This window comes from Coregonus clupeaformis, chromosome 23 (genome assembly GCF_020615455.1).
Source record: "Coregonus clupeaformis isolate EN_2021a chromosome 23, ASM2061545v1, whole genome shotgun sequence".
NCBI lineage: Eukaryota > Metazoa > Chordata > Actinopteri > Salmoniformes > Salmonidae > Coregonus > Coregonus clupeaformis.
Genome location: NC_059214.1, coordinates 15,513,233 through 15,540,002, shown reverse-complemented (window position 1 = coordinate 15,540,002; position 26,770 = coordinate 15,513,233). Strand labels below are relative to the sequence as shown.

At 43.3% G+C, this 26,770-nt stretch overlaps 1 protein-coding gene across 2 annotated transcripts in view; it reads left to right on the top strand.

Annotated features, from left to right (window-relative positions):
* Positions 1-26,770, top strand: part of LOC121536650 (double-stranded RNA-specific editase 1-like) — a 174,461-nt gene that overhangs the window by 121,803 nt on the left and 25,888 nt on the right. For both annotated transcript variants that reach the window (XM_041844063.2, XM_041844062.2), the window contains 4 exons: positions 155-216; positions 19,739-19,813; positions 22,867-23,792; positions 26,138-26,252. In XM_041844063.2, coding sequence (XP_041699997.1) covers positions 19,786-19,813; positions 22,867-23,792; positions 26,138-26,252 — 1,069 coding nt within the window. In that variant the 5' untranslated portion in view covers positions 155-216; positions 19,739-19,785. The remainder of the gene's footprint in view (positions 1-154; positions 217-19,738; positions 19,814-22,866; positions 23,793-26,137; positions 26,253-26,770) is intronic.

Sequence of the window (26,770 nt, the reverse complement as noted above, 5' to 3'; positions counted from 1 at the left end):
AACACCAATAACCCATTACCAAAGAGCACCTTCATTCTACCATTATCCTAGTAGCATTTCCTTCCTTTTTTTGTTCTTTCTATATGTGTTGTGCCTGTTTGTGATTACATATACTGTACCTGTTAGCTGACCTGTGCTCTCCTTTCTCTTCCAGGCCACTGAAGAAGACCCACAGAGTGCGCCAGCACTACACAACGGACAACAAAGGGAAAACAGGTGTGTAACGAGTCATTCTCTCTCTCTCTCTTCTTATTTATTTATTTGATGGAAAATCAAGCCTACATAGATGAATGAAAGTTGGTTAAAACTCCCGATTTCATTTATCCTGCAAATGATCTGGTCATTTGCCAAGTGTTTTTTGATGTTCTATACCAGGGCACTCCAAGCCTGTTCCTGGAGAGCTACCACACTTGTAGCTAACCTGATTCAGCTTATCAACCAGGTAATTATTAGAATCCGGTTCACTAAATTAGGGTTGGCGTGAAAACCTGCAGGATGGTAGCTCTCCAGGAACAGGGATGGAAAGTCCTGTTCTATGCTGCACAATATAGCCTCTGGTGTCCTATGCTGCATTGATGTTCATATGCAGTACTATTGTATTCCACAGAGGGGCAGTGTTTACCAAGATAAAGGCACCGTTGTGTTGTCTCATGGTTTCATATCCATTAGTATGGCTTACACAGATGGCTAAAATCATATTCATGTACAATCACATTCAAGGTCATTGTCATACATGGGGTATAAAATGGGTTTTGTATGATAAAGCCTGTTTGTGTGTGTGCTGTACGGTAGTGTTCTGGTGGTTACTGCATCATTGACATTGTCTCTGCTGTCACTGGAATCATAGAGTAATGATGAAATATGCACACTAGAGGGAGGTAGAGTACTGTGCTGCGGTATTGTGACGGTTCACACTGAATACTTCAGCTCTTTTTGTTCCTATGCCTGAACCTATTAGTGTATGGTGTACTCATTCTGTGAAGTATGTGAGATTTCACCTAATGTTAAACATTGCTGGACATTGCAGTACCTTTAGCCACACTGTTGTACTGTATGAGTGTGTGTTTTGAGGAATGAAAGCACTTGAAGTTTGGTAATTCCATGGTAACAGAGTAATGCTGAGACTCAGATTTTCGCCCAGTTACATTAATTTATGAGTGTGTTAACAGTAGTGTCAGTGTTCGAGTGTGTGACTGTGTGTAGCCTACATTATAAGCATGCATGTTTGTCCGTGTACATTGGTATTGGTATTTTATTAGGATTCCCATTAGCTGTTGCAAAAGCAGCAGCTACTCTTCCTGGTGTGCAAGCATGTCTATCTGTCTTAGTACAGTGCCTTGCAAAAGGTATTTTTTTACAATCTACTCAAAATATCTTGTCAAAATGGAAGAAAAAAGTTCATAACTAAAATATAGTTGTTGCATAAGTATTCAGCCCCTTTGTTTAGGCAAGCCTAAATTAGTTCAGGAGTAAAAATTGGCTTAACAAATCACATAAATTACATGGACTCACTCTGTGTGAAATAACAGGGGTTGACATGGTTTTTGAATAACTAACCCTTCCTCTGTACCCCATACATACATCATCTTTAAGGTCCCTCAGTCAAGTATTGCAAGCACAGATTCAGCTACAAAGACCAGGGAGCTTTCCGGAAGCCTCATAAAGAAGGGGAGTGATTGGTAGAAGGGTAACAATAACAAATCAGACATTGAATATCATATTATTAAGCATGGTGAAGTTAACATTTATGTTGTGGATTATTTATTAAACCACCCAGACACATCAAAGATACAGTCGTCTTTCTGAACTGAGCTGCAGGACAGGAATGGAACTGCTCAGGGATGTTACCAAGAGGCCATTGGTGATTTTAAAAAGGCCACAGTTCAATGGCTGTGATTGGAGAAAACTGAGGATGGATCAACAACATTGTAGTGACTACACAATAATGACCTAAATGACAGAGTGAAAAGAAGAATACAAAATGAAAATATTCCAAAATATATTTCAAACCATGCATCCTGTTTGCAACAAGGCACTGAAATTAATGCTGCAAAAAAACACAGCAAAAGGAATACACTTTTTGGCCTAAACGCCAAGCCTTATGTTTGGGGCAAATCAAACACAACACAGAGTAACTGCCTCTATTTTCAAGCATGGTGGAAGCTTCATTATGGTATGGGTATGAGTGACATTGGCAAATACTGGGGATTTTTTAAAGGATAAAAATGAATAGGATGGAGCTAAGCACAGGCAAAATCTTAGAGGAAAACCTGCTTCAGTCTGATTTACACCAGACACTATGAGAGGAATTCACCTTTCAGCAGGACAATAACCTACAACACAAGGCCAAATCTACACTGGAGTTGCTTACCAAGAAGACCGTAAACATTCCTGAGTGGCCACGTTACAGTTTTTACTTAAATATGCTTGAAAATCTATGGTAAGACTTAAATGGCTGTCTAGCCCATGATCCTCAACATCTTGACAGAGCTTGAAGAATTTTGAAAAGAATAATGGACAAATATTGCTCAATCCAGGTGTGCAAAGCTCTTAGAGACTTACCTAAAATGACTCACAGCTGTATTCGTTGCCAAAGGTGTTTCTAACATTTATTGACTTATGCAATGACTATTTTAGTTATATTTAATTTTTTTAGATAATAAAGAATTATATACATTCACTTTGACATTGGATTATTTTGTGTAGATTGTTCACAGAAAAATTAGTTAAATTGATTTTACTCCCACTTTGTAATCCAAGGGGTCTGAATACTTTTGCAAGGCAAGTGTGTGTGTGTGAGAACAGGTGGAGGCCAGGCGATGAGCCAGAGGCGGCCTGTGATAGGCTGAGGGCCAGTGTGACGTGTCAGTGAAACGATATAGAAGCACTGAGCTGGTGGGAGCAAGCTTCCTTCTCTGCTGAAAGCGAGGGAGAAGGGGATATGAAAGACTGAGCGAGAGAAATATAGGACCGACTCCATGTGACGTTCTACAATTCTCTGAGGAACAGCACTAGTCCTCTCCTTTGAGGGTATGCACTTCCCTCCACATACACACACACTATCTGCTCCCCCTCCAACTAAGTAGAGGGAGACTGAAACCAAGAGAGAAAAGGAGTGAGGGAGAGTTGTGAGTGTTCCACCACATGGCTGTGTATGTTAAGGGTAAGTGCTAGCTAGTATCTTGAGGTCCAGTAGTCAGTGTCTCCTGGACAGGAGAGCAGTGTGTTAGCCAGTGGAGGACAGCATGGCCCTGTTCAGCTCCGGGCCCCAGAGCCTGGGCTCCTACTACTGCCTCATCCGCAGGAGGTTCAAGAGGAGGCGCAAGAAACGCAGCGAGCGTCAAGGTACTCCCTCCTACTCGCCTACCTGTAGTGTGTATGATGCAAGTTGTTTGCGTGTGTGTGTGTTTCTCGCACAAGCTGTTCTGTTCTGTTTTGAAAGATTCTGTGTTAGTTTATCTTGGTCTAGAAGTGGTTACCTACAGTACAATTAATCGAAATAGGAAAGTAATGTAGTTGAAATATGCAACCTGTTCATTAAACGATAAGTGTCAATTGGTAAGATGGGGAAAATGGAATCTACCATAGACTTGTCAAGTATGTGACTTAGTATGATCTAAATATTGAGTACTGTTCGGGGTGTAGAAATTTAACAGATGTCAGTGTAAGACTGGGTACTGCTGATTTTGGTAGTGCCTGAGGTTTGCGTCTCTGAATGTGTGAGTGTGTGACAGGTTAGTTTGAAGCGTCTTTAGTGTTTACAGTGCTTGTTTCTGTTAAGTGTATGGGAACTGGTTCTGAGACCTCTCTGAGTGAGACAGACCTCTCTGTGAGTGAGACAGACCTCTCTGTGAGTGAGACAGACCTCTCTGTGAGTGAGACAGACCTCTCTGTGAGTGAGACAGACCTCTCTGTGAGTGAGACAGACCTCTCTGTGAGTGAGACAGACCTCTCTCTGCGAGTGTTACCGACCTCTCTCTGCGAGTGTTACCGACCTCTCTCTGCGAGTGTTACCGACCTCTCTCTGCGAGTGTTACCGACTTCTCTCTGCGAGTGTTACCGACTTCTCTCTGCGAGTGAGACGGACCTCTTTCTCTATGTGAGTGAGACTTCTGTCTCTGTAAGTGATGTAGACTGACTTGGCTCCTCTGGGACTCTAAGCTTCTCCCCCCCTGATTTGCTCCAGTGCTCTAGGGATTAGCCCAACAGGGAAGTAGTAATTATTGAGGCGCTCCCTCTCAGTGGCGGCATTGGTGATGTGTCAGCCATTTGCTTTGATAAATCCCCCTACTCCCCGGGCCCCCCCACCGCGAATCGTCAAACCCAAGCCCCTTCATCTGAGTAAATCCGCCGCAGCTGAAGTTGCATTTTAGCCGTGTGACTCGCTCACACCCCAAAAATTTAAGCAGGCTTTTGTCTGTCAGCGTCGCCAGGCGTCCGTCTCCACCCCTTTCTCGTTATCGCCGCGGAAATAACGGCACCACTTTGCGCGAACCCGGGGGAAGAAGACTTTAAGGTGAATTTTAGGGAATGTTATTCCGCTAACCTGTCCCAGCTAGCAGTAATTCCCTCAGCGAGCGGAAGCCCTGATGAGTCCCCAGAGTATTAGCTCATTGTGTTTGCCTCCCTGGTGATTAGCGGCTACACTAACTGATGGCATGGGCTGGGCTGTTCCCAGCCTTTGTCTGTCAGACCAGCTAGCCTGTCAGTTAGTGGCTAATGCTAGCTCTGTCAGACCAGCTACCCAGCCAATTAGCCTAGCAGAGGTTTATAGCAATGTAGTTCAGGCAACAGACGGGTGTTTGCACTCTCCTGGGAGATTCGTTCACATTGCCCAAACACAAGTAAAGTTTTGCTGTATTGAAAACATCAACAGTACCTTTTTGTGGCTGATCGCTGTGCTCCAATATCATTGACTATGTACCATATGTGTGAATGGCATGATCCAATGCAAACCACAGAAGCACATGGCTACTTTCCATTGAGTCTAGGAACACTGTACACAACAGCATATTTTCCAACAGAAGAAGCTTCAATGTATCGCCTCCACAATACATTATGGCGTGGAGGACACTCATAAGGCAATGCCTCTCCAATGGGCCGTATATGAAATATGGAAAATGGGACCCAGGGTTTTGTGCGGAGCCAGCAGAATCTCTAAAATTAGCTTTTGGAAACTGAGTGAGATATGCCCTGTCTCCACTCAGTGTATCTATTGCTTAGTAGGAAGAGGGGCTGTTTCATTCAGTTCTGTTAGCCAGAAACTGTTCAGCCTTTTCTCTGAGTTCTCTTACAACACCTCACACATTCCAAGAGCAATTTGCTACGAGGTTAGCTATCAGATAAACCCAATGCTTTAGAAATGGTATTAAGAAATTAAAAAAGATCTGAATCGAAGCACATAGAATTGAACTAAGCAAACACACTTTCTATCCAAAGTGCTTCCATGCTAGATTAACAGGGTTGCAGATTTCCAAGGCACTCTGCACCCATTGACAGCAGATTAGAATTAAAAGGCATTCAGGAAAGTAACATTTTCCGACTGGAAATGACAACAACTACCTCGATACAGCCACTCCACAAAGCATCAACAAATTGGCTGCCGAAGGAAGTCTGCTCTAGCCTCGGCAGACAACATCAAACGGCTTCCAACAACAACAGTCAGAAAAGCGACATCGTCACATTAATTACTGAAAAACGAACGCCAAAGCGCTTGATTAAGACACCAAGTCGACGACTGCCTTATATTGGTAGCGTAATTTCGTAGCTGGAGACCCCACAATGCAAAACGGCACTCTGTCATGATAAGAAACTAGCTGGGTCACACAGTCTGAGTGAACAGTGTGTAATTAGCCTCCATTAACATTTGGCTAAATGGCTGTCAGCGAGTGATGGAGGAGAAAGCCACTATAGCAGAACGACGCTTATGTGTGTTCAGCCAGGGAGGACGCCGTGTCTGGGACTGAGGGTTGGACGGCCCTTAAGTCAACGCTGCTACCTACAGTATGCCTAATTTCCCATGGATTTGTGCTAGAAAAAATCCTTAATTACAATCCCAGTGCAGTTATCACAAAACTAGCACTAACAGGTCCCGATCATCATAAAGGAAAAAAAATCTAATTAAACAAATACCTGACGCAACAATGCTGTAACATTACTAGGAGGAGATATGCATCTTTCAAATGATTTGCCACGGATATAAAGCGCTTCTCACGTCATCGTGGTTAACAGTTGGAAAAATGGCAGAGTGATACAGGGAAGCAACAGCAGCGAAGTCCTGTATGGCAATACTTTGAAAAGTTAAATGAGGTGGTGGTTAAATGCACATTTTGCGAGGTGGAATTAAGCTACAGTGGCAGTACAGGTGCAATGCTGAAATGGAGGCACCGTGAGACCCAGAGTTTCTGGCAGCAGTGAGATAATAAACAGAGTAAGAAAATCACAGCGCTGATTACACAAATGATTGCAGTTGATATGCAGCCATTGTCAATAGTAGAGGATGTCGGCTTTAATGCGTTAATGGCATATTTAGAACCAGACTACAAGATGCCGTGACCGGCCGGATGGATAAATTGTGCAGTGTTTACTCTGCAAGTACAAAGCGAGAGCTCTCAAACACAATACGTGGCGTTAACAGATTGTTAGACGTCTATGAACACAATGTCATACATCACTTCAACAAGCCATCACATTAATGAGAAGTGGGACATGAAGTCCCGTGTACTGACAACTGAGAACATGGAGGCACACAGCAGAACTACCATCGTTGCTGAGGGGGTGGGAGACCACACTAAGGTGAGCGCCATCTGGTAGGTCGCCAGGATGCGGTAGATTGAACTGCATCGTCCCCTAGTGGTCATACACAGGTCATATCTGAATTGTCAATTCACGTCATTTTATGATTTTTTCTTATTTAAACGATAAAAAAAAGTGTTTTTAAATGTTACGAATGTCACATCCCTAATTGCTTATACAGTGAGGGGGAAAAAGTATTTGATCCCCTGCTGATTTTGTACGTTTGCCCACTGACAAAGAAATGATCAGTCTATATGTTTAATGGTAGGTTTATTTGAACAGTGAGAGACAGAATAACAACACAAAAATCCAGAAAAACGCATGTAAAAAATGTAAAAAATTGATTTGCATTTTAATGAGGGAAATAAGTATTTGACCCCTCTGCAAAACATGACTTAGTACTTGGTGGCAAAACCCTTGTTGCCAATCACAGAGGTCAGATGTTTCTTGTAGTTGGCCACCAGGTTTGCACACATCTCAGGAGGGATTTTGTCCCACTCCTCTTTGCAGATCTTTTCCAAGTCATTAAGGTTTCGAGGCTGACGTTTGGCAACTCGAACCTTCAGCTCCCTCCACATGTTTTCTATGGGATTAAGGTCTGGAGACTGGCTAGGCACTCCAGGACCTTAATGTGCTTCTTCTTGAGCCACTCCTTTGTTGCCTGGGCCATGTGTTTTGGGTCATTGTCATGCTGGAATACCCATCCACGACCCATTTTCAATGCCCTGGCTGAGGGAAGGAGGTTCTCACCCAAGATTTGATGGTACATGGCCCCGTCCATCGTCCCTTTGATGCGGTGAAGTTGTCCTGTCCCCTTAGCAGAAAAACACCCCCAAATGATGTTGTTTCCACCTCCATGTTTGACGGTGGGGATGGTGTTCTTGGGGTCATAGGCAGCATTCCTCCTCCTCCAAACACGGCGAGTTGAGTTGATGCCAAAGAGCTCAATTTTGGTCTCATCTGACCACAACACTAACACCCAGTTTTCCTCTAAATCATTCAGATGTTCTTTGGCAAACTTCAGACGGTAATGTATATGTGCTTTCTTGAGCAGGGGGACCTTGCGGGTGCTGCAGGATTTCAGTCCTTCACGGCGTAGTGTGTTACCAATTGTTTTCTTGGTGACTATGGTTCCGGCTGCCTTGAGATTATTGACAAGATCCTCCCGTGTAGTTCTGGGCTGATTCCTCACCGTTCTCATGATCATTGCAACTCCACGAGGTGATGGTCTTGTAGCCCATTCCAGCCTTTTGTAGGTCTACAATCTTGTCCCTGACATCCTTGGAGAGCTCTTTTGGTCTTGGCCATGGTGGAGAGTTTGGAATCTGATTGATTGCTTCTGTGGACAGGTGTCTTTTATACAGGTAACAAGCTGAGATTAGGAGCATTCCCGTTAAGAGTGTGTTCCTAATCTCAGCTCGTTACCTGTATAAAAGACACCTGGGAGCCAGAAATCTTTCTGATTGAGAGGGGGTCAAATACTTATTTCCCTCATTAAAATGCAAATCAATTTCTAACATTTTTGACATGTGTTTTTCTGGATTTTGTTGTTGTTATTCTGTCTCTCACTGTTCAAATAAACCTACCATTAAAATTATAAACTGATCATTTCGTTGTCAGTGGGTAAACGTACAAAATCAGCAGGGGATCAAATACTTTTTTCCCTCACTGTATGTGTGGATGGTTTAATAACTCCTTGTCAAGCAATGTATGACTGTTAGGGCTAATGATGCTATGGCTAATGTGTTGCATTTATTCCTAACAACAACTAGTGACAATTTGAGAACAAGCACCAAAGTGCAAGGGGAAGCTGAAACTGTACTCTTAACTTGTCTGGCTGCCTTGCTTCTCTCCCCTCCCTCCGTCTCCCGTCTCCCTCACTTGTCTCATCTCAACAATCGTTCAGTCTCTCTCTGTTCACTCCCTATGTTCCCACCTTCATTTGTTCTCCTTCTCTCCCTCCCTCTCTCTCTAACCCTTCACCCATCACTCCTACACTTGTCCTCGCCATACTGCAGACTTTCTCTCTCTCCTACTCCCTCCCTCTTGTTCCTCTCTCCTGTCTGTGACCTTTCAGTGACCTCCGCTCCCAACTGTCCGTCAACATTACCTCAGAACATGGTAATAATGGAGGCAGGAGTTTACCCCCCTCTCTCACACCTTAACCTGTGCAAATAGAAACTGCAGTCATTCACACACACACACACACACTCAAATGCATAGATTCTCTTGCACATGGACATATACTGAACAAAAATATAAACGCAACATGTAAAGTGTTGGTCGCATGTTTCATGAGCTGAAATAAAAGATCCCAGAAATGTTCCAAACGCACAAAAAGTGTATTTCTATCAAATGTTTGTGCACAAATTTGTTTACATCCCTGTTAGTGAGCATTTCTCCTTTGCCAAGATAATCCATCCACCTGACAGGTGTGGCATATTAAGATGATTATTAAACAGCATGATCATTACACAGGTGCACCTTGTGCTGGAGACAATAAAAATACACTCTAAAATGTGCTGTTTTGTCACAACACAATGCCACAGATGTCTCAAGTTTTGAGGGAGCTTGCAATTGGCATGTTGACTGCAGGAATGTTCACGAGAATTGAATGTTCATTTCTCTAACATATGCCGCCTCCAACGTAGTTTTAGAGAATTTGGCATTACGTCCAACCGGCCTCCCAACCGCAGACCACGTGTAACCACACCAGCCCAGGACCTACACATCCTGCTTCTTTTCCTGCAGGATCGTCTGAGACCAGCCACCCGGACAGCTGCTGAAACTGTGGGTTTGCACAACCGAAAGAATTTCTGCACAAACTGTCATTACTCCTGAACAGCTAATCAAATGGCTAACCAGACTATTTGCATTGTCCCCCCCTTTACACTGCTGCTACTCTCTGTTTATTATCTGTGCATAGTCACTTTAACTCTACCTACATGTACATATTATCTCAATCACCTCGACTAACCTGTGTCCCCGCACATTGACTCTGTACCGGTACCGCCTGTATATAGCTTCACTACTGTTATTTTACTGCTGCTCTTTAATTATTTGATATTTTTATTTATCTATTTTTTACTTAACACTTACTTTTTCTTAAAACTGCATTTTTGGTTAAGGGCTTGTAAGTAAGCACCTGTTATATTTGCCGCATGTGACAAATAAGATTTGATTTTGATTAACAGCTCATCTGCGTGCTCGTCGTCCTCACCAGGGTCTTGACCTGACTGCAGTTTGGCGTCGTAACTGACTTCAGTGGGCAAATGCTCACCTTCGATGACCACTGGCACACTGGAGAAGTGTGCACTTCTCGGATGAGTCCCGGTTTCAACTGTACCGGGCAGATGGCAGACAGCATGTATAGCGTTGTGTGGGCAAGCAGTTTGCTGATGTCAAAGTTGTGAACAGAGTGCCCCATGGTGGCGGTCAGTGGTGGAAAAAGTACCCAATTGTCATACTTGAGTAAAAGTATAGATACCTTAATAGAAAGTTACTCAAGTAAAAGTGAAAGTCAGTGAGTAAAATACTACTTGAGTAAAAGTATTTGGTTTTAAATATACTTATGTATCAAAAGTAAAAGTATAAATCATTTAAAATTCCTAATATTTAGCAAAGCATACTTGTTTTAAAAAATTTAGGAAAGCCAGGGGCAAACTCCAACACTCAGACATTATTTTCAAAAGATGCATTTGTGTTTAGTGAGTCTGCCAGACCAGAGGCAGTAGGGATGACCACGTGTTCTCTTGATAAGTGCATGAATTTGACTTTTCCTGTCCTGCTAAGCAATCAAACTGTAATGAGTACTTTTGGTTGTCAGGGAAAATGTATGGAGTAAAAAGTACAATATTTTCTTTAGGAATGTAGTGAAGTAAAAGTTGTCAAAAATATAAATAGTAAAGTACAGCTACCCAAAAAAACTACTTAAGTACTAAAAGTATTTTTACTTAAGTACTTTACACCACTGGTGGCAGTGGGGTTATGGTATGGGCAGGCGTAAGCTACGGACAACAAACACAATTTCATTTTATCGATGGCAATTTGAATGCACAGAGATACCGTGACGAGATCCTGAGGCCCATAGTCGTGCCATTCATCCGCCACCATCACATCATGTTTCAGCATGATAATGCACGGCCTCATGTCACAAGGATCTGTGCACAATTCCTGGAAGCTGAAAATGTCCCAGTTCTTCCATGGCCTGCATACTCACCAGACATGTCACCCATTGAGCATGTTTGGGATGCTCTGGATCAACATGTACGACAGCGTGTTCCAGTTCCCGCCAATATCAGCAACTTTGCATAGCCATTGAAGAGTAGTGGGACAACATTCCACGGGCCACAATCAACAGCCTGATCAACTCTATGCGAAGGAGATTGCGCTGCATGAGGCAAATGGTGGTCACATCAGATACTGACTTGTTTTCTGATCCACGCCCCTACCTTTTTTTAAGGTATCTGTGACCTACCGACGCATATCTGTATTGTATTCCCAGTCATGTGAAATCCATAGATTAGGGCCTAATGAATTTAATTCAATTGATTGATTTCCTTGTATGAACTGTAACTCAGTAAAATCTTTGAAAACGTTGCATGTTGCGTGGGCACACACATTTTACATTATAGTCATTTAGCAGACGCTCTTATCCAGAGCGGCTTACAGTTAGTGAGTGCATACATAATTTTTGTATTTTTCATACTGGCCCCCCGTGGGAATCGAACTCACAACCCTGGCGTTGCAAACGCCATGCTCTACCAACTGAGCTACATCCCTACACGTGAGGATACTGGATCCCCTGATCCGGCCTTGAATATGAAGTACAGTGCACAGCATGGGCATTGAGGCGATGAAAATGGGAAGAGAGCGAGGGAGAGTGCAATGGAGAGGGAGAAATAGATAGTTGGAGAGCAATGGAAGTAGATAGTTGGAGAGAGAGGGGGAGGGAGAGAGCGAGGCAGAGACTATGCTGATACCAGCAGTTTTTGTCTGGTCAGCCTGCAGCATTTCAAAATATGATTTGAGAGAATGAGGCCATACACACTTGCATGCACACTGTCATATGCACACACACACACACACACACAGCAGCTGACCCCTTGCCTCTAAATAGCTGTCAGCGCATGCCTTAGTTCATCTTTGTTGTAAACTTTTTTTGTAACAATTTCTGGTATTTTTATTCTTGCTTCAGGTCATACAGCCCAACGCACACTCCTAGACGAACACACACGCGCACTCTCTCGCTCTCTCCTATGTGTGACTTCAGTGACTGAACAGTGAGCACCGCTACATGTGGTGATGGCCCGTGGAGAGCTCAGAAGAACTCTCACACCTTAGCCACTCACCTTAGACACACACACACACACACACATCCGCCCCACAGGTCTATCATAAATCATAGCTGTCACACCGATTTTACAGGTCCCTCTGAAAAGGGGAAGTGGACGGCGGCAGCCACCCGGCGCCCTTGAAGAGAAGGGGAGAATGAGAGGGAGAAATAGATTTGTATTGAATCGGCAGGAGCGCAGGTGTGTGGTCTTGAAGAGATACACAGTCGACTAATATGGTGAAATGATGGATACTACATTACTCCCCATTGAGCGAGCTACCTGACAAGATTTCAACCATATTGGTTTTGCTAGATTACTAACCATCCTATGGGGTGTCATGCAGTGCTGTTGTTTTGTACCGTTGACTATCATTTCTGTTCCCTTGGAATTCTATTAATCTCTTGTCTTGTCTTGCTTATGAGAGTGTTTCAAAATGAAATGTAGAATTAGTGTTACATTTTCAACCGCTTTTAAATCTTTACATCACTGAGAATGATGAGAGGTTTCCCTTTTCTGCTCTATGGGACACTTGGTCAGGTCCAAATGTCCAGCTGGCACCTGCAGCTTGTAACAGGGCCTCTTAAACGCATTGGGAAGCCTGCTCTTATTGAAGTCAAATTGGTGTTGGCAGGCTAATTCAAACAGGTTATTGGTCATTAATGAAACCAAATTGAATAATGGAGTCTGAGATGGAGGGTTGCGTGGGGGCACAGTTGAGCTGTGCGCGTGAGTGTGTGTGTGTCTATGTCCGTGTGTGAAGCGGGCACGCTCCTCTCCCCCATACCCCGGCCCATCAGTTTCAATCCGGCAAAACGACAGGTCCCCCTCCCCAGTTCATTAGGCCCCCGGTGGCCCCACACGTGTAGCCCATTATGGGGCATTAGCTGGTCACCGCCCTGGGCAACTGGACCGAGATAGAAACTGGACAGCTAGTGAGAGCGATGGGCTTGAACATTACAAAATCCCTCACTGGTTCACTTCAAATTATTTCTTTCTCAAAGTAATCACTGATCTGCCATGGTTTGGTTGGCAAAAAGATATTGGATAGAATCTAGAAACATTGCTGTTGCCTATCCAATAGCACATACAAATCAGTGATTACCTGAAGAAGGAAGGATGCGTTTTAGAAGTGTCGAACAGTGTCGTTAATGTATTTGTGTGTGTCTCTCTCTGAGGTTTTAGAAATGATTTAGTGTCTCTCCAGTCTTCACTCCAGCGCTAACCTGCTCCATGTGCCATAGTGAGGACTGAGTTTTGTAAAACTGAGAGGGAGAGTGTGTGTGGTGTTAATAAGAGAAACCCAAGTGTTTTGAGAGGTGTGTGTGTGTGTACCTGCAACATATTCTACCTTGACTTGCTCCCATTATAACCTGCTCTCTCTCCTGACCCGCCTCTCTAGTGGCCCTGTGAAAGGCAATCTCACATAAAACCATCAAATAAAAAATTCATATTGATACTCTTTTCTCTCTGACTCTCTCCACCTCCAAGTCCTCCACATCAGCACCCCGGTGATGTACAGCCTACTGTCAAATATTAAAGTCTAGCCTACTATCGCAACCTCCACCTCCATCTCTTCTAAGCAGACCCCCCTCCCCCTCTTCTCCTGCTCCTAGCACTTTACTGTGTACTGAGAGCATTTCACACAGTGCTCTAAAAATCCAAACTTCTATCCTGATTTTTTTTGTGTAAGATGACACCTATTTTGCTGTAAGAATACACATGTGGATGTATTTCTTGGGGGAAGAAAGTTGTTTCCCCTTATTCCGGAAACTTTTGGATAGAGATTTGGATTGAACAGTGTCTTCTACTGGTTTAAACATGTGGTAGTGGTATATTTGTGTGGTATATTGATGTTTCTCTGTCTATGGTCCTGAAATAGTCTGTTTTGTTAGCCTGTCCGTGTGTGCAGTAGATATTTTCAGTTTCGCTTGTGTGCAGCATGTTTGTTTGTTTGCATTTGTGTCTGTGACTGAGTGTTTACGACAGCCTAATTGCTTGCTCGTCTCGTGTCTCTTACATGCTGTGGGCTGTCACACCAACATGTGGGACCACTGGGGATTCGTAATCGATGGCAGAGAAAGGCCTTTCTGTATTAAATGCGCTCTTAATTCAGTTTGTGTCAGTGAGGATTCCTTCAGAGCTCGGGCTTAAGTCGGTGTTGTCAAGCTTTTAAAGGCAGCATGAAAGTGACACTACAGAGAAAGCTCCTCCAACAACAAGCCGTGGCAGAGAGGGATATCTTTAATGGCTTTTTTTTTGTCAGAAAGGCTGGGTTGTTTTGATTTACAGTGGGGAAATTACAGTTGGAGGGAGAGGTTATGGATTCCCATTAAAAAGTGGCGTTAGCTAAGTTCTATATCAAATCAAATTGTATTTGTCACATGCGCCGAATACAACTGGTGTAGACTTTACCGTGAAACGCTTGCTTGAGAGCCCTTCCCAACGATGCCGAGTTTTAAAATAACAGTAATAGTAACACGAGGAATATAATAAAATACACAAGAATGGAGCTATATACAGCGAGTACCAGTACCAGATCAATGTGCAGAAAGAGGTAGATATCTACGCGAAGACAGGGTAAAGTGACTAGGCATCAGGATAGATAATGATAAGAGTAAAATAAAGAACAGAGTAGCAGTAGCAAATGATGAGTGTAAAAGTGTGTCCCGTAGCTCAATCAAAATAAAGAGCAGGCCATTTAGGGTGAGTTACAAAGTGGTGCTTCACTGAGAGAGCCCCTGACCTGAGCTCTCATGTCACCGTACCAATATAAAACTATCAAATTGTCAGTAGACCAATTACAAGCCATCACCCTGTCAATTGACCAATCACAAGCCATCACCCTGTCAGAAGCTCAATCAAAATACACCACCCTTTCATTTGACCAATTACACCCATGGCACTGACAATGCTCCCATAAAGCTGTTAATTATTTTCTGCGTTGTGGTTACAGGTTCCAGACCTTTTTTTGCTCCTGACCTTAGAAATAAATACATAAATACCTTTTTTTCCATTATGGATAGTAAATGTAAATCACAGAATACATTGCCTGTTGCCTTAAGGCAACTTTGCCTGTTGCACCGGACAGAAATAAACTTATTTTCATGCACCTCCGTCTTCATGCTGTCTTTTATTACATAAGGTACTCCTCCTCTCATCCCCCAAACACTCAACCTCTACCAGCGTTTGGCTGGACTGTGTTCCTCCCACTATCTTTCAAGGGCGGTATCCTGATTTATTTGTTTTAGGAGACATAATTATTCTCTTTTACCTAGAATAGGATTGCATTTTATGTTTCTCTCCTCTCCCTCCCACTCTCTCCTCCTCTCCACCCCCCCTTTCCCTCTCTTCTGTTCCAGCTCCCTCCACGAAAGCGCCGTGCTATCGCTCCACCGCAGAGAAAGTCAGGGATGAAAGACGAATCAAACCACCTTATTTCCCTCAGGCCTTCACGCCGTCGTGATTGAATTTGAGTTTTCTCATCTTCTTTCTCATCTTTTCTTTCCCCTCCCTCGCCCCAACCATCCATTGAAATACTTCTGAAGCCAGCCCCTTTCACAACTGGTGGGATTTGGTATCATTTGTGCATAAGGAATAAAGAAGAGAGCAGCACACACGTCTATCTACCAGTGCAAGACCTCTAACCCGATAATAATCATAAGCATAATCTACTGGTTTAGCCACACATCTTTAGCTTTGAGACTGAAGGTTATGCCACTGAAGTCAACATTGTTCTTTACTTAAGTTGTTATGGCAATAGTTGTAGTAGTGTCGCCATCGTATCAATGACTCGCCTTCCTTACTTTCCGTAGACAGAGTGGAACACTGATATGACATGCTGATCACTGACACCAGTTTTCTCCCAACAATTTGAATGCTAAAGAACATCCTATTGAATCGTAGGAATTTGGAAGGAATCTCTTTTAAATCTGGTATGAGAGTCGAGACCTGGTCAGGATGCTCCTTTCTACGTCGATGACTTTTACAGCCACTGACCCATGTGGAGCAAAAAAGCAGCTGGTTAAATGTGGCCTCTATGTATTGACTGTGGGCAAACACTGAGGCCAAACACAGATGCAGCTGTGCTAACACTGGGTCTAAGCAGGGCTGAGCTGGCCAGCCAGCACTCTGGTACCCCAGCCTGGCATCCTTCAGCTGGCTACTGAAGCATGAAGTGATGCCACTAATACCCTAACAGTTAGTTGGGCTGAAGGACCAGACAGGGATCTGGTTCTGCCTTTGTTGTGTCCTTGGCCCTAACTCACCACTGGATTTTATTTTTCCTTACAGCTTGGTTTTTATGAATGCTGTAGATGCACTGGCCATAGGTTGGAACCGATCTCATGGCTGCTTACCGATTCATGAGCGGCTCTTGAGCGAAGCGGTGAAACGTCTCTGCGACCTCAAATCAAAAGCGACGGGCGCACGAGCCAGCCTAAATGGGCCAATCTCGAAACCTGTAATCGCCAAAGAGGCATTTAGCGTTCAAGCCTTCGGGTGAAAGAGGGAACAAGGTGGGGGGGTGGGGGGAGGATGGGGAATCATTGGAGGAAGGAAAGACACCTGGCTGGAGTTTGACTTGGCTACCTAAGACAAATTATCTCTCCTACCCACACCCAGCTAACCCCCTCACAACCGCCCTTTTTTATTTTAATAGGGTTATAATTGTGCTAGCATATTTGTTGTCACCCACCATTAGCCAAGATGAATTAGGCCATTTCATTTAGCTTAAAGTGTCAGCCATGAGGAATGGCGCATGGGACCAAGACAGAGAGCTGGAATCAGCACAATCTGCTCCCTATCGCACGTCATCATCACGCGCTCTCTTATTGGGTTCATCATGACTTCTGCTGTAGTTTCAGAGTGACTAAGCTGTTAGACCGGCGCATGTGTGTGTATTGCGTGTGTCTCCTGGTCCATTCACCTCTTGACTAGGATGTTATTTTAAAAGAGAAATTCTCATCGACTTCGCTATAGGGCTGACATGAAATGTTCTATGCTATGGTTTTTTCTAGTTGTCAAAGTTCTAGTCTAAGTGGTTCCACGGAAGGACAACTGTTGTACACATGACCAACAGATGTGTTATACATATGGCCAACATCATTTCTACATAGGTTACATACTGTAGCTGCTCAAGAATGAAGACTAGTACATTGGACTGGGGAAAACATGTTGGACTGAGGAAAAGAGAAAAATATATTCAGTAAGAGAATGTGATTATTAACGAAGAGCATTTCTTTCTAGGCCAGAAACTAACTACACACTCCCTTGAGTGTGGATCTGGACTATGTTCAAGATGAACAATGATCAACACTACTATTTAAGACTGGAATTGGGAGGTTGTTGTTGAAGTTTAATGATGTCAACTTTGTGGGAATATTTTGCTAATATACACTACCGGTCAAAAGTTTTAGAACACCTACTCATTCAACGGTTTTTCTTTATTTTTGTAGAATAATAGTGAAGACATCAAAACTATGAAATAAGACATATGGAATCATGTAGTAATCAAAAAAAGTGTTAAACAAATACAAATATATTTGATATTTGAGATGCTTCAAATAGCCACCCTTTGACTTGATGACAGCTTTGCACACTCTTGGCATTCTCTCAACCAACTCCATGAGGAATGCTTTTCCAACAGTCTTGAAGGAGTTCCCACATATGCTGAGCACTTGTTGGCTGCTTTTCCTTCACTCTGCGGTCCGACTCATCCCAAACCATCTCAATTGGGTTGAGGTCAGGGGATTGTGGAGGCCAGGCCATCTGATGCAGCACTCCATCACTCTCCTTCTTAGTCAAATAGCCCTTACACAGCCTGGAGGTGTTACACAGCTTGTCCTGTTGAAAAACAAATGATAGTCCCACCAAGCTGTGGTAGCCATGCTGGTTAAGTGTGCCTTGAATTCTAAATAAATCAGACAGTGTCACCAGCAAAGCACCACCACACAATAACACCACCTCCTCCATGCTTTATGGTGGGAAATACACATGCGGAGATCATCCGTTCACCCACACCGCGTATCACAAAGACACGGCGGTTGGAACCAAAAATCTCACATTTGGACTCCAGACCAAAGGACACATTTCCACCGGTCTAATGTCCATTGCTCGTGTTTCTTGGCCCAAGCAAGTCTCTTCTTCTTCGGGTGGCCTATAGTAGTGGTTTCTTTGCAGCAATTCGACCATGAAGGCCTGATTCACACAGTCTCCTCTGAACAGTTGATGTTGAGATGTCTGTTACTTGAAGTCTGTGAAGCATTTATTTGGGCTGCAATTTCTGAGGCTGGTAAATCTAATGAACTTATCCTCTGCAGCAGAGGTAACTCTGGGTCTTCCATTCCTGTGGCGATCCTCATGAGAACCAGTTTCATCATAGCGCTTGATGGTTTTTGCGACTGCACTTGAAGAAACTTTAAAAGTTCTTAATGTTCTGTATTGACTGACCCTCATGTCTTAAAGTAATGATGGATTGTCGTTTCTCTTTGCTTATTTGAGCTGTTCTTGCCATAATATGGACTTGGTCTTTTACCAAATAGGGGTATCTTCTGTATACCACCCCTACCTTGTCACAATACAACTGATTGGCTCAAATGCATTAAGAAGGAAATCAATTCCACAAATTAACTTTTAAGAAGGCACACCTGTTAATTGAAATGCATTCCCGGTGACTACCTCATGAAGCTTGTTGAGAGAATGCTAAGAATGTGCAAAGCTGTCATCAAGGCAAATGGTGGCTATTTGAATATTCTGATTTGTTTAACACTTTTTTGGTTACTATATTATTCCATATGTGTTATTTCATAGTTTTGATGTCTACACTATTATTCTACAATGTAGAAAATAGTAAAAATAAAGACAAACCCTAACAATTCTACATCAATTTAACAGGTTCTGAAATTTTCCTCTTGGTATATTTAGTGCTCACAGGCCATCCAGTTCTACTGTGTGTTCTTGATGTATGACTTAAAGATTTCAAGTATGATCTCAGTATAGATTCCAGGTCTTTCCATGGTGACTGATGGCTAGACACTGCATTCACTTGCAGAGAACCATCTCACACAAATACCATGTGCATGAACCCAATTCTGCTCACCTAGAAATCTATCGGCTTTGCTGTACAGTACAACTGTGCGTGTACTGTAGTGCATTTTCTACTGGAGGATAAATGGCTGTCTGTGTCATGCCCGACTAAAAGGCCTGTCCATGTCAATGGCTGTATATCTCCCGGCAGGCAGCTGGAAATGAGGTCTAATCGGACGGATATTAAAGTCACAATAGACTGCTCTCGACTATTATGGCCTGTCAGCACCGGGCCCCCTCTCCTCTCTCGCCCAGATTAGTATCTACCCCTGAATATTTATACACTCACCGTAGACTTAACCTGGCTGTGGGTATGGGTGTCTGTACATCTGAATATTTAGATTTTTTACACTTTCAGCAGCCCCTGCCCGTAGGGAAGGAACCCAGACATTTCCCCACACACTTTGTCCCCTCCTATTATAGTTGTATGTGTTTGTGTCTTCAAATGTGCACGTGTGTTATTTGTGGTAGAGACATCTAGGTTGAATTTGACTGACCATCCCTTCCTCTCGTGTTGTTCTCAGGTGGAGCCGGAGCTCGGCAGCCCCGGCCCCAGCAGAAGCTCTTCACCATGGATGTGGATGAAGAGGAGAACATGAGTGAGTCTGTCTCTCTCTCTTTGTCCAATTGTCTGTCTGCCTGTGTCCATTTGTTCCCTTACCAGATCCCCTGCCTAAACAGACACGCACACAAAGGATATACACAAATGACACGCACCGCATATACATAAACTTCACTGCAGAACTACATCTTCCCACCACAACATCTTCAATAAATTCCTTGGATTCAACTTATATTGCTCTATGCACACCCTCTAAAAAAATGTCATCCTCCCTCTTCAAATTTAATTGGACATTTTGGGAGGAATCTGAGCCCTGAGCTCCAGCAGCCATGCCTGTGAATGAGTCTCTGCCCCCAGATCCCCACCACTCTGACAGACAGAAGAAAATGGCTGCCTGGTCTATCCCAGGTTGAAATGGATGGTTGCCATTGTAGTTTCACATACCGGTTTCACACTGACAATGTCACCTTCATTACAATTGGTCAGTTTCTGTACATGTTTCTAAAACGCCGGCAACTGTCTCAAAGCAGAGGGGGACATTTCATGGAGTTTTGATACTGGGACTATTGTTATTTATCTCCAGGTTAGTTAGACACTTTAAAGATCGCTACAAACATATTGCTTTGAGCAATGGACATTTGTAATTTACTTGAACACCAGGAGGAGTTATTCATATTTGTTTGTTCCTCAAGTATGCTCACTCTTTGCTCACATTCATACCAGCTGGATTCCAGTTTGAAAAACAGTGTTCGAAACATGCTCACTGACATTCTAAATACATTGAGAGACGCATAAGCCTCAAAATAATATTTACATACTCCACTGAAATCGACAAGACATTTACGTTTTCTGTACTGAAATGAAAGTAATTAGGCCTAAATATTCATTGACTCATCAAAAGTCACCAATTTCACTGTGTACAAAACATTAAGAACACCTTCCTTATATTGAGTTGCCTTTTGTCCTCAAAACAGCCTCAATTCGTTGGGGCATGGACCCTACAATGTGTAAAAAAGCATTCCACAGGGATGCTGGCCCATGTTGACTCCAATGCTTCCTACAATTTTCAAATTGGCTGGATGTCCTTTGGGTGGTGGACCATTCTTGATACACACGGGAAACTGTTGAGTGTGAAAAACCCAGCAGCGTTTCAGTTCTTGACACAAACCGGTGCACCCTGACACCTACTACCATACCTTGTTCAAAGGCACTTAAATATTGAATCTTGCCCATTCACCCTTTGAATGGCACTCGTACACAATCCATGTCTCAAGGCTTAAAAATCCTCCTTTAACCTGTCTCCTCCCCTTCATCTACACTGATTTGAAGTGGATTTAACAAGTGACATCAATAAGGGATCATAGCTTTCACCTTGATTAAGCTGGTCAGTCTATGTCATGGAAAGAGCAGGTGTTCTTAATGTTTTGTACACTGTCTATAATGGCAAAAGCCACTTCTTAATGTTACAGTATTCATGCCTTTTGGTTTTTCTCCTTTGTAGTTATTTCCCTTACATCCCCTTGTTAAGACTCCTTCTTGCCTGGCTTGTTGCATGGCTACCTCAGAGTCCACCAGCCTATTTTCAATGTGTCAGTGATACTCCCCAATTCAAGACCTCCTCCAGAAAGCACTCACACACATCCATGTTACACTAATGTATACATACTGTACCTTAAATCACACGAGGCAAATACAGATCTGAAAACTGTCTTGGGGAATCAACTACATCCAAAGTAAATGAAATCGTGTAAATTATGTTGTTTGAGTGGAACATCCTTTAATGCAAGTGCACATTATAAGGAGGGTTAGGGCTCCATATTAGTCTGGTTATATAAGAGACTACAATTTGGAAACACATGAGAGCAGGATTTTTTTGTCTTGCTTGTGGGATGTGCCCTCTATTTTAGTATGCAGAAACTTGACGAACATCAGCGCCTGTCAGAAGCTAAGGATTCTGTGTTGTTCAGAAGTTGATGGAAACCCCAACAGAGCCTCTGAAGAGCTCTGATCTCATGTAGTTTGAAAATGCATAGTTTGATATGTTTTTGAAAGTAGAGCTCTGTGTTACCAAGAAGCCTGTAATGGATATCAGATCAATTAGGTTGTCTAAAGATCTAAAACCTTTCTGATACTGGTACCTAAGCTCAGGTTGGACCCTTCCATCCTTGTCAGACTTTGTTGGTCTTGCGGAATGTGTCCTCTTTCCTTGCTCTTCCTCGCACTCTTCCCTGCACCCTCCATCTTCCCAATAAACCCTGTCATTTGCACTGCCGGTTCTCTCTCCCCTGAGTACCGAAAGGAGTAACCTATCAAGCCTTTGCTGGAGGATGTTATAAATGAAAATTTTGCCAACATTCCATCCACTTTGCCAACAGGACATGGTGATTTGTGTTCCTTAGAATATTCTAGAGCTGCAATTCCACTATTATGAGAGCTAGTTCAGCACTCTAACGTCAACCTATCATTAAAAAGCCAGCAGATAGGAGGAACGATACTTGTGGGGTGACGAACAGGTCATCAAATCAAAATGAAGATCAGTGTGTTCGTATGCGTGTGTGTACGTACCACAACTCTTCCACATATTTTCCCCCTGACCCCTCCCTAAACTGACATATCAACAGAAACCTCCCTGACAAAGGCCAGCAAATGCAAATAGTTCTCCCTTTTGTAGAGGGAGGAACTCAATGTTTTTATTGTTGTGCTGGCCTGATTTTTACAATATTTCCCAATCACTGATTTCCCCATTGACATAGTAATTGCATATATTGTATAGATTAAATCCTTCTTGCAATGCTATAGAATCCAACTTCCCTTGAATATTGAAGAAAGTACAGTCCTATCATTATGACAATTTATATTTATGACAATTATTGGCTATTTTTCTAAAACTTAATTGCTAAATGGATTTTCCTCATGAGATGTATATTTGATCCTTTGGGGTCAATGTAATATCAGTTAAGCCTCTCTAACAAATGAACATAACACACATCACCAGTTCAGTTCCAAAGAGTGATATAGGAATCTATAAATTTTACATTTACAAGGTCCTGCAACGAAGGCGTTGTAAGTTACTCTTTCTGGGCACCGCAGGTTCGAGCAGCACCGACGTAAAGGAAAACCGTAACCTGGACAACGTCTCCTCCAAAGTGGGGGAGGCTGTGGCTGAGCAGCTCCCCAACGGCAGTGGCGGGGGCAGCAGGAAGCGCCCCTTAGAGGAGGGAAACAATGGCCACACGCACTCCAAGTTCCGGGCCAAGAAGCGTAAGAAAACGCCAGGCCCGGTTCTACCCAAGAATGCCCTTATGCAGCTGAATGAAATTAAGCCGGGGCTGCAGTATAAGCTGCTATCTCAAACAGGTCCGGTCCACGCTCCCGTGTTTGTCATGACCGTCGAGGTCAATGGGCAGCTGTTCGAGGGCTCAGGTCCCACCAAGAAGAAGGCCAAGCTGAATGCGGCAGAGAAGGCACTGCGCTCCTTTGTCCAGTTCCCCAACGCCTCCGAAGCGCACCTGGCTATGGGCCGGACACTGACAGTCAACACAGACTTCACGTCCGACCAGGCCGACTTCCCAGACATGCTCTTCAACGGGTTTGAGACGCCTGCACCGCCCGAGGACTCCTTTTACCTGGGCTCCAATGGCAGCAGCTCCTTAAACTCACTGGGAGAGTACTCCATGCCTTCCACGCCAGGTGCTAATCTAGCCCAGGCCTTGTTGCCCCCTCCCTCGTCCTTCACCTCGCCCTCGAGCGGCAAGAACCCTGTCATGATCCTCAACGAGCTGAGGCCAGGCCTCAAGTATGACTTTGTATCCGAGAGCGGCGAGAGCCATGCAAAGAACTTTGTCATGCAAGTGTTGGTGGACTCGCAGCAGTTCGAAGGCTCTGGACGAAACAAGAAGCTGGCCAAGGCCCGGGCTGCCCAGGCAGCCCTCTCAGCCCTCTTCAACATGCAGCTGGACCAGACGCCTTCCCAACAGCCCATCCCCAGAGAGGGACTGCAGCTCCACCTACCCCAGGTAAGATCCCAAACCTAGGTCCCTCTGAACAAGCCCACTCTGCCACCAGTCAATACCCTTTTAGAACAGGTTATAGCACCAAAATTGTATCTGCACTCACTGACTGTGAAAAAACCAATGTGAACCGTTTTTAATAGGGATGAGTGATATGCTTTATACTCTACATGTAATGTTTTCAGGTGCTGAACAAAGGAATCACAGCACTTATGCCCTCAAGCACAAAGGTCTAACACCCTAGAGTCCAAAACAGAGCTTCCCCAGAAAGTATGCCTTCTCTGTGATACATTATGGATAGCCAAAACACTTATGCAAGGCTTTCTCAAACTGTTGTAATTTAGTATTTTGAATTATGGGAGTGCATTAAATATTTATAAATATCCAGATGTTTTGGTCAAAGAAACCCATCTGCTGAGAGTTTGAGAATAGTTCTTTATTACGTTGTAAACTGGGGAAACGTTCAATTAGCTTATGTGGTTTTAAAGCTGAGGACACAGAGGTATTTTCACCACTGGAGTTAACAATATCTCCTCTCTTTTAATCACAATGTCTACGACCTTATCTAAAGACCTTCAGTATCAGTCATATACTACCTCATATTTTGAAGTATTTTCTTTATGAAAGTCCCCACTGGAACAATTAACGCTCCTGCCAATCAACGCTGGGTTTGAGACATTAATTGAAAATTAAGATGACATGATCAGGCCTAAAGCATGATTGAAGATGAGACAGGAGATGAAAATGTGAGGTGCTTTAGTACTGAGATGATGTGAGACATCTATTTACACTTCTCTTAGCTCCCCTAATCGCCAGCTGATAACACCAGGAAATAGCGTGCCTCTATCTTAATTTACATCTCCTTTTTTAGTCTTGTTGAAACAACCACTATTGACTGTCCAGGCTCTTTCCTACCTAGATGTGAGACCTATTTCATTGAAGCACTCAGTGTAAACCCAGCCTTACAGGTGCTCAAAGAAGGTATCCCTTTCAAAAGCCTGCTCTTTTTAAAGACTCAATAAAGCTTGGTTCAGTTTGATAAGAATTGGTGGTGAGGGTGGGGATTGGTCATCACAGAAGTGACTGTCAGTCCTGCCGGTGTGTGCAGAGAGAGTGCAGTCTAGACAGGTAAGCAGCTAATGGGGCACACTGTCAATGGCTTCCATTGTCTTTTCTCACCAGGAACATTTCCCACTTTCCTTTTTTTTACTCTCCCTCCACTTGCCATCGGCCTGCTTCCTTCAAACAGGCAGCTCATGTCAACGATACTGCACCTGCTAATTGGTCTATTAATTCTGTCGGTTAATATTTATTACATTTACCATCAACCCAGCTGAAGCGGGCGCTCCATATGGACGGGGCTAATTAGAAAATCAGGGAAACATGAGTGATAGAATACTCTGTTTTTTATTGCCAGACTGGAATTGCCTCACTGTTTTTGGCAGGCTGTTTGGTTCCCAAAGGATAACACAGACGTCCACACGTTTCTGGGCTGCCTACAACCAACCCACGGAATTCAGAAGTCAAATTATTCCCTTCCAACTGGGTGACTCTGACGTACCGGGGAAGTGATATTTGGACTAATCTCGTTAATTTGTGCTTATTCAGTCGTTGCCTCTCCTTGGTTTTAATAATTTTCAGCATTTAATAACACTAATCAAAATATTTACAGGAGTTTTTTACCAGAATAGACAAACACAATTTCTTTATACAATCAGCATTTAACAACACATCAAAATGCTTACAAACATAATGAGAATGATCATGAAAAGGTAGGAAATAGAATAGAATGTAAGACCAGAAGTGAAGACCTCGAGATCCTGAACATTAAATGATGTTATACTCTGTCTATGATCAAAGTCTGTTGTGGCTTTTTGAATGTTCAGGCCGCATGAAGGAGAAAATGGCTGTGTCTGGTTAATTTGGGGTTCCTCCTTCAGGTTGCTCTTTTGGTCCTGAGTTGGTGTCCTTATGCTTATTGCTCTTCTGTTGGTTGCTTGCTTGAGTTGCAGAGGCTCTGCTCTAATTGTCTTATTTTTTTCTAGAAGGTGGTAAGCTTAAAATTGTCCTCCAGCAAAAACAAAGTCAACTTTTACTGTTGAAAAGTGATATCCCAAGTATAAATACAGTTAATTACCTACACTAAAGTTTTTTTTTTAGACAACTGCAAACTTCAAGGAGTAGGGCATTCAACGAGTTGGTCTGATGTGAATCCGTGATGTCATCAGCTTCCCCACTTGATTGAGCAGGATGAAATGAGCAGGATAAACTAATCCCAAACAGGCAACCTCTACCTGAAGCCTGTGGTTGTTGTTGCGTGTCTCATCTCTGCTGTGTGTGTGCGGTCCCAGGTCCTCGCCAACGCAGTCTCTCGCCTGGTTGTGGACAAGTTCAGCGAGCTGACGGACAACTTCACCTCCCCCCACGCGCGGCGGAAAGTCCTGGCAGGGGTCGTCATGACAACAGGTACGCTTTGTTACTAAGTGTAATGGAAAAACACTGCGTTCTCCACTTTTGGGAAGCGTTGCTGCTGCCAAACGGTACACCACTAGATTCGTACAGACCATAAAAACCTAGCCAAGAGGCAGAAGTGTATCGATGGGAGGAAATGAAGCTTCTTAACCACATGATGGTGTGCACATCAAGGTTTTCCTTTTGAGTTTGTGGGTCAATGTCCATGATTGATAGTGCACGATGCTGCTGGTCATCATTGGCTTTGTAAGCCAAATTTCCTATTCACAATTTTTTGGGACAAATACACACGTGCATATTTGTATGAATACCTAAGAAACTACAGTGCATTCAGAAAGTATTCATAACCCTTGACTTATTCCGCATTTTGTTGTTACAGCCTGAATTCAAAATAGATTAAATCGATTTTGTTCTTACCCATTTACACACAATACCCCATAATGACAAAGTTAGAACATGATTTTAGAAGAAAAGTAAAATATGTATTGATCATTAAATGCATAAATATCTAA